General features: G+C 38.3%; 1 protein-coding gene across 1 annotated transcript in view; it reads right to left on the bottom strand.

Annotated features, from left to right (window-relative positions):
* Positions 1-3,422: 3,422 nt before the first annotated feature.
* LOC134634208 (cadherin-12-like) overlaps positions 3,423-9,250 on the bottom strand; it is a 100,864-nt gene continuing 95,036 nt past the window's right edge. Inside the window, exons 11-12 of the mRNA XM_063483265.1 lie at positions 7,756-8,007; positions 3,423-4,755 (exon numbers count right to left, since the gene is read on the bottom strand). Coding sequence (XP_063339335.1) covers positions 4,244-4,755; positions 7,756-8,007 — 764 coding nt within the window. The 3' untranslated portion in view covers positions 3,423-4,243. The remainder of the gene's footprint in view (positions 4,756-7,755; positions 8,008-9,250) is intronic.

The following is a 9,250-nucleotide window of genomic DNA, read 5'->3' as shown; positions in this document are numbered from 1 at the left end:
CGCACGCGCATCTTTGAGCATTTATAATCCCTGAGGGGTTCTTTAGTAACCGAGGCATATTTCCATAGCCAACTCCAAAGTAATAACAGAGTACTCTTGGTGATGTGTATTCATTTATTTCGTCTAAGCAAATAGTTTAGTGCCTACAACAATAGGGGAGTTGATTTAAAAGGTGTCTTGACAACTCATGATTGTTGAATCATGACAGCTATGCTCTCACAGGCTAATATGACTCAGAAAGTGAATGCTGCACAAACATCTTAGTTCAGAGCCAAACAATGGTCCCAGAGCATGAATGTCCTGTATATTGTGATATTTCCCTATGTTCCAAAGTTACAGTTTTGTTATTGAAGTATTGACAAGTAACTTGCAACCAAGAGGACATTTTAAATTTATGGAGTTACTTAACTCATTGTGGAGTACTGGCAGTAAAAAGAAAAGAGGAGTAAGAACAATGGGACTGGACAGTGTTCTTCACCGGGGCACAGAAGGCTGAACCCAATCCAACATAAACAGTATCAATGCCATCACTTTTTTTGTTGGCGGTAGTAATGGTTGCTTTCCCCTGAGCTATAGCATAGATTGTGCCAGTTCTCTCATGTTTATGCAGGGGATGGCATCCCCCTCATTCCCACACCCACCACAACCCCCTGTTAGTCCTGATGTCTCTGTTTGGTTTGGTACACAGACTGTGCCACAAGACAGAGTGAGTCACAAGCAGTGTTGGAAATGCCGTGCTTTGGGAACAGCCACACAGGGGAATGGGGTGTTTAATGATCACAGTTGCTTACTGTATCCGTTCAAATACTGTGTCACCAAACTGGGGTTGTAGCAAAAATTGGTTTTCATTACTGTTTCTTTTTTTTTTTCACAATTGCAATAATTCTTGCATTGCACCATCAGTTGATACAGTACAACAAAAGTACACAGCCTTGAGCCTCTGAGGCTGTATTTAATCATTATGCATATATGCTCATAACGGTTCACCATGTAGAATTCATATATTTTAGCCTTTTGGGTAGAAAACATTTCCAGTTAGCACAAAGCACAGTGCTTCTGAAGCTGATGGGGGGGGGTGCATTACTTTAGGGCATAAACTTCGAATAATTAAAAGACATACAATGGCAATATTTTACCTAAAAATCAAACTCAAAATGGACCTTGAAAGGGAAAATTCAGATGGTTTAGGAATAATCTAATGTAGTGTAGTGAATACCAAATAGTTTGTACCAAGTTAGGTGCCAATCCATTTGGTAGATCCATGGCTAAAAACCTGAGGCTGTTATGGTAGTAGCAATAATGTGAACTAGATGAGAATTATTAATCATAATGCTAGAGCCTGCAGTTTCTGTCTACTAAGTCTATAATTTGCAGAATATTTTTGCACCGCACTTGCAATTTTGCAAATGAGAAAATTTACAGGTTTTATTGGTTCAAGAACTTGTTATATGACAAGAGCACAAAATTAACATATTGCATCATAGGCATAGTTGGAGTAAACTTCAGTGGTGCAGCTAAGCTGTGAGGAAAGCTCAGTTCTATAATTGACAAATTGCAAAATGACAAGCACAAAGCAGCATTATTGTCATCACTGTCAGTTGAGAACCACTATCCGTAAAAAGGACAGAGAGGGTGTAGAAGTTAACTTATATCACTGTCGTTGCAATTGCTGCTGCCTGCAAGGATCATAGATTACCTAATGTCCATTTAAACACATCGCTACACATTTACTGAAGCTCTACCTTGGTATACCTGTTGGATGTGACAAAGAGAGACAGAAAGTGGAATCACTTATCATCCATTGGTAAAAGATCTACCTTGTATGTCACTGCTTTGGCTTTCATCCAGACCTTCCATTATGTTGTCACCAGAGCATGCCAAGAAAGGACCAAACCACTTCATTCAGTTACTGGAGGAATAAACCATTCTAATACCCTACTGAAGCCTCTGTGTTACTTGAAATGCTTGCACCTTGATTACCTTTGTTCAGCATGGCCAAATCCAGAAACACTCTCTTAAAAACCTTTATTTATTTCAATCAAATGATCAGAAAGTAATTTCTCAGGTGCAGGAAGGTTGTGTTACTTTGGTGGTGAGACCTGGTAAAGAGACATGAAGTTGTGGCAAAAAGAAAGTCTTTCAGCTCTAAGGTTTTAAATGTCGGGACATATTAAAATGGTCTGGTCCTTAAAAGGTCTTAAAATTAGTGATATATAACCTCAGATTAACATCAACCCATGACTTACCACACAGTGTCATTATTTATTTAACAGAAACTAAGCTGACATACTGAAGCAGTGTGAAACAAAAATAGTGCACCGCTTGATTCAATAACTTATAGAATCACTTTTAGTAGAAATAACTCCAATTGTTTGCTGTTTCACCAACAAGTTTCACATTGTTGTGCAAGCCCACTTGTATTTATAACATTGCTTTGGTTCATTGATCTTTATTGGCATTTGTTTATCCATACATCTCTTTCTAAATCAGGTTGAGATCTGGACTTTTACTGGGCCATTGCAGCACCTTTGTTCTTTTCTTTTCCAGCCATTCTATTGTAGATTTGCTGCTGTGCTCGGGATCATTGTGCTGTTGCATGACCCAATTTCAGCCAAGCTTAGCTGTCACACAGATGGTCTCACATTTGTCTCTATAATACTTTGGTCACTTGGTTATAATCTTTTTTACTGTGAAAGGATGGACTTCAAATGGTTTGGAAACAGCTTTACAACCCTTCCAAGACTGATGGCCATCAACAATTGCTTGCACACCCGAATGCTCCAAACCAGCAAATTGCCAAAACCTCTGCTTTTATAGAGGTGCTCACAGTTGATGATGATTAATCAAACAAGTACATTTGATTAGCAGCACGTGGCTGTTCTTAGTTTTACCATACACTGATTCTGCATTTTGTCTTATTCTTTGTTAAAAAATCAATGAAACAATATTGTATTTAACTCATTTTAAGCCCTGGTAAGGAGTAGATGATTTTTATGTCCTGAAACATAAACTCTTTGAATTGAAATAGGGTGCACTTTCTTTTTCACCATGGCTGTATCTATGCTATTTAAACATAATGACATTTGATGGCTAAGTTATTTAGCACCTCACAGTGTGAATATGCTGGTGCTTAGTACTGTAACGTCACCCACTGATTTGTGATCATTGCATTTTGAAACCTCTACTTTAGCTTCTGAAGTTACATAATAATAATGTTAATTAATTAATGTTAATTAATAATATGGAGCTAGAACTTACTATTTACACATGTATAATATATATAGCTTTACAATTACACCTAATGTACCTACCAAGAGTGCTCTGGTCCATTCATACAACTTCTAAGTTCACCATAAATCAGACAGTATTATTTTAATCAGTGGTAAGTGAACTTTCATAAGTAATAAATAGATGGAGAGGGATTCTATCCAAGTGTGGTTTATTTAACAAAACAGTGCTTACATGACTCAACTGTATTATTTAGCCCTAATTTCTCTCTCTCTTTTTTTTTTTTTTTTTACAACTCTAGTACAAGTCTATTCACAGGACCCACCTAATAGAAACATACATTTTCAAGTGGGCCTCGATTAATTACAAAATCCTCAAGTGTCTCCAAAAATAAAAAATACAGATTGATGACTGAGAGATAAATAGATAAATACACAAAAATCGAATCAAACTCAATCAGCCAATAAATAAATAGAACAATAAATAACATTCAAAACATCTTTGGCCAAACTTGGGCCACCTCATTGTCCCCACAGAGTTACATTGGTGTTGGTAGATGCTTCTGCCAGTCAGAGCACAGTGCTGACTGAATTTATCTATGGGGCTCAAAAGAACATCACTGGACATGTGGCATGAAATAGCAAGTGAAAGAACAATTATATTGAGGCACTTTAAAGGATGTTGTTGGAAACGGCAACATTTCCGTGTCTATGCGTGATCCCCGAGAGGAAATAAAATGTAAGACAAGAAACAATATTCAGCCGAAAGGAAATTGAATGACTGCTTAGCTCATCTACTTATGTTATCATATGTTCTTTCTTTTTATTTTTTTGTATTTTTTGAGACAATTTGGGGACTGAGCATGGTGAAGCACCAATGAAATAGAAAACGGTGAGCTGAAAAAAAAACCCCAAAACATTAAAAATGGATAACATGGGAAGAAAGTAATGGTGAAACATTTGAGCCAACAAAAATAATATTGTTACATATTTGCTTTTTGAGTCTGTGAACGACATCAATGTGTGTTCTCTGTGGTTGCTGAGTTCGACTGAGTTTCTGATTGTTCCCCGAAAATCCCTGCCAGTGTCTTAAAGCGGGGCCCCCAGTCAGTGAGGTAATCATAGTCCTCCTCGAGGTCTATTGCGAGGGACTCAATGGAGCTTAGCGAGTCAGCTACAGAGCCATCTCCTTCGTAAGCGTACGTCGCTAAGGAGTCGTACGGCGGGGCTGAGTTGTCCGTGTCATGCTCTTTCAGACGCTGGTTGATGAAGTCTCGGATGTCTGCGCTGTCCTGAGAGACAGGCGGTCTGGGACCTATTTTCATCTCAGGCTTGACATCCCTGCGGTACAGGTTGTCTTTGACAACCTTGGGATTGCGAAGTGTCCCCATGTCAAACGCGTGCGTGTCCTCTTCTCCCCCTCCTTCATCATCGTAGTGAATCACATTATCCCGGATGTCCTCTTTGGATGACATAAGGGTTTCCTTCTTCTTCTGCCGTCTCAATCCCACGTAGAGGACTACAATAACTAGGAGAACAAATCGAAATGTTTCCATGTTAGATTTCCCAAAAAAATCAGGTTATTGAATCTTTATTTGTGAGAAAAGTAGAGCCTCTTAGAGGTATCGTTTTAACCATTTACAGCTCAAAATATGTCAAGTTGTGTTGATCAGAGGTATGAATTTGGATTACACAACAGTAAATGTCATTTTAAACAGGACCCCTATAGTCAAAAAAAGATGATTTTGGTATGCCTTAATTTTTACTTGGCTCTACATGAGAACAGATACTGCAGTTGAGATTGGCTGTATGGCAGGGTACCATGCAGAGAAACTGTGGCAACTTAAATATTAAACCCTATACAAAATTTACTCGACTGGATGGACAGAAGGGTATCACCTGAGTCTCCTTCCTTCACTGAGACCAGCTGGTCTTATGCTTAATCCTACTGAAAATATTTAATAGGATCAACATTTATACACAGTGTGGCCCAGAGTGTTCTTTTTTTGAGTATTGTGTTTTAAAAAAATAATATAAAATGCTATTAACATGCTTACACATGAAACAAAGATGATGAGTATGCTAGCAAAGAGGATTAGTGTAGAAATGTGCTCGGCAAAGTGCAGGTAGTATGACTCTAGGTGTTTAATCTCATTCCAACATAAGCCATACGTTTTGCCATGCTGTGCCATACCCACGATCAAAAACAAGTGGTAATATAGAGCACAGGAACAAAAGTTATAAGGGGTAAAAAAAGAAACCCAGGATCCCTGTTATCATTGTCATTTGTTGTCTAGACATCTGACCTGCAAATCAATGCCTTCTTTTGCCTTGGCATCTCAAAGAATAAGATGTACTCACTGCAATACATGCTTAGAAAAAATAGCACAGAGCTGTAAACATTGTTGGAAGTGAAATTGTACTGCTGACAATATACCCAAAGCAACATTTTATTGTTTTTTCACACAAACCATCAGAGATTGCTCGAGGTGCTGCATATTTTAGACACCATAGTACCGCTGTGTTATTTTCAGCACGGTAAATTTCCTACTCTCTCTTCACTCCTGTCAGTGCAATCTGTCTCTCTGTGTCTGTGTCCCCTTCTAAGCCTAGTCATTGAAAACTGCAGTAAAATGTGTTTTTTTTTTCCTCTGGGCTTTTAATATACAGTTGCATCTAGGAGTAAGAGCAATGGGCAGGAAAAAGTGAAATCATTCAAATGAAATATTCCAATAAATACATTCAGACTGAAAAAAGCCCTGACTAGGTCGCCTCTTTTCAACCTCTCTGTATCTCACTTTCTTTCTCCCTTCTTTTACTCTCAAGTTATTTTTATCTTCCTTTAAGTGGTGTGCCAGCTCCCCCCAGTGGCTCATTTGTAGACTTTCACAACAGACGGTTATTACAGGCTTTGTCATTAGATGCAGTCGATCCACATCGGTTTGGGAGACATAGCAATGCAGATGAACGCCTGGCTTGTTTAATTTCGACTCCTCGTTTTTTTTCCTCACAGGACAACTGGGTCATCCTTACAAATGCTGCACAGAAACTAAGTGGCTCTATGGAAATGTTCTCAGTGGGAGTGCTGATTTTCTCTGCCTCTTCCCTTCTCAGGGACAGCATGACAGTTTGGCATCAGCCTTAGCCTTGGGGGTGGGTCGACTTGGAGCTTTGAAGACATTCTTCTCAAATGAAGTGAACACACCGACACAGCTCTACAGCACAGTGCCACAATGTGCTTTTATGTTCAATCACATATAAAACAGTGGAAGTTGGGCTGATATTTCACATGAATACATTCATGAGGGTAATGAAAAAGGATTAATGATTAGGCATAGGTGGAATTTAACAGCGGATTCTTCGTGCACCGTAAATTAGAAGGAGATAGAGAAAAGTAAATACAGCTAAATTCAAAGGTCATGGACTTCCAGTATAAAACGAGGTCTTCTTTAACAACCGACCATCCCACGCTTATAATTCAGAAAATGATGCCATAAACCTACATTTACTTCCTCCCAGCTATGCAGATGAGCTCAGGCATTAATAGCAGAGAATTAGGAAGGAGTTTTACAACCATGACCTTGTGGGAAATGTAAAAGCTGTAGCTTCTGAAACAGCCACAGGGCAGCAAGATTGGATTTAGTTTATAGAGCCAAGTGACCCTCCCTCTAGTCTTTAACATCTCATTGAATGACAATATTCACATGGGTTTGATAATTAACTGCAGACACTCCTGGAGAAATGCCAGCCCAAATCTGATGGTCAGCTCAGCATGTTTGGAACCAGGTATTGCCAGACACAAGGGGAAGTATATCTGGAGCACATGCATCAATATTCTTTGATGCACATGCGTCTAGTCTCACAGGGTTTTCTAAAACATTACAGTTTTCTTTGGTTAAATTCAGATCAGAATTTGGCTACTAAAATCTCAGGAATTAAAAAATAAATTTTCCTCAACTTTTCAGAGCCTGCACTAAAGGAATAGCTGTAGAGTGGAAATGTCAATAGTTTGATATTTCATAAAATGTCAGCCCCTGTTTTTTTTTCTTTTTTTCTCCCCTCAGAAGTTAGAGAAGATCAATATTTCTCCAAGTCCTGGCGTCATTATGAGATTGCCAGGCAAACAGTGAAGACTCCAGACTGTCGCTGAACCCAGCCAAGAAAAAGTCCAACCCAGGAAAATTGGACGCAATGGTTTTTCATACAACTTAAACATGTGCACATTGCGTGCCCTTGAGCCTCTACAATGATAGTAAGCCATCAGCCTTTGGACGGAGCAGTTTTGCTGGACTGCCTCCAGCTGTTATGAAAAATGATGTTATATTTCCCAAAATGTCAAACTAGTTCACATTTTAATAGAGTTTATAGTACAAGGTATAAATATAGAGCAGACTAGGACTTATCCTCCTGAAATCCCATGAAATATTTTCCACAAAGAAAATGACTACTAAGTATAACTGCCATAAATATAGTCATATTTCACACAGTTTGGAGTTTTCAAAGTTTGAGAATAAAATCCGAATCTCACCCAGCAAGATGATGATACATAGAAGTATAGCAATCAGCGCTCCTGTGCTTAGACCCACAGGAAGAAAGATGGCCTCTGCACTGCAAGTTAACAGTGAACCGTCCGATTCACAGCCGCATACACGGATGGTCAATGTGCCCGTGCTGCTTTTGGGTGGGTAGCCATTATCTTCAATAACCACAGGGAGGAAGTAGATCTCCTGTAAACGTCTTCGAAAGCCACTCCGCTTTGTCACGATTCCAGCTGTGTTATCTAAAAAAGACAAGAGCTTTTTAAAAATGTCATCAAATACACAAAAAGAGCTTCAAGCACAGTCATTGATTCTTTGACAACATATGTAGTCTTGGATTTAAGAGATCTTATTTTTTTTAATGGAAAGGCCTGAAGTAGTGCAGCACCTGCTTATTCCTTGATCTGTGCAGGTTTGAAAGTTCTGACCAAAGTAAAAGAAAATATTCTTCCAAGTATAACCTGACATCAGTCAGACAATCCTCTGAGCTGAATTACAACTCTCAACGTCCAAGTTTGAGAGACGGAATTTTGCCATGTCTGATAACTCTATGTGTGATATCAAATCCTCTCAATTTGTTTCTCTTAGTGAGACGAGAAACTGGAACATATCAAAGACTTGTCCTCTCAAAGCTCTCACTAAAAATTTGCTTCGAGCCACACCCAGAACAGTATTCCTTGAAACACCACAAAGGGTTTTCTATCTAACTGCAGAGAGTTTGTAATTATGTATGTATGTTTTATTTATGATGTTATCTTGTTTTACAGGTAGTAGATAATTTTCTATTATAAATAATTTGGGTCCAGGCTTACTGGAAGCATTTGCAGATCTCTGTCAACACAAGTAGGATTTGGGAGAAACCAGGAATGTTAAATATTAACTTTTACGTGTTCGCTGAAGTTGACTTACTGGCTGCACCAGTGGGGTGGGACATGGTTTTCACGATACTCTCTCACATCTTCATGTAATGACGTCACATGTGTACAGCTGAGACAAAAACTCAGCTGTACATGTTTTTGTCGAACTAAACTTAAAGCAAAATAGATTAAATTATGATTTAAAATATTGTTCTGCTAGTTTTGCATGTATTATCAAATACTCTAAGTATATAATATACATAGGCTGACTATACAGTAGCAGTTCAGACAAGTCTCACCATTGACGTGTCTGATTACTATTGAAACGTGATCGCTTTCTGTGTTGGTAGCATTTAAATGGAGACGTCTAATGATTTAAAAATTGTTACTATTATTTATGAATGAATACACTTGGAGAAAAGTTAAGTGCGCATTAGTGAATGTGCATTAAAAAATTTATTTTCTCAGACAACTGGGAAATTCCTTTTATTTTTTTAATCTATTTAAATAAATGAATATTGATTTACTTTACGATGTCAAATCTGATGTATCAGTTGACTTTGTAACAATTTTTTTGGAAATTCCTTTGGGGCTGAAAACTATTGGAACAAAGACTCCGAGAATGAAA

Source organism: Pelmatolapia mariae, linkage group LG9 (genome assembly GCF_036321145.2).
Source record: "Pelmatolapia mariae isolate MD_Pm_ZW linkage group LG9, Pm_UMD_F_2, whole genome shotgun sequence".
In the NCBI taxonomy this organism is placed as follows: Eukaryota; Metazoa; Chordata; class Actinopteri; order Cichliformes; family Cichlidae; genus Pelmatolapia; species Pelmatolapia mariae.
Note: the sequence above shows the minus strand (reverse complement) of the source record. Positions and strands in the feature narration are given on the sequence as shown.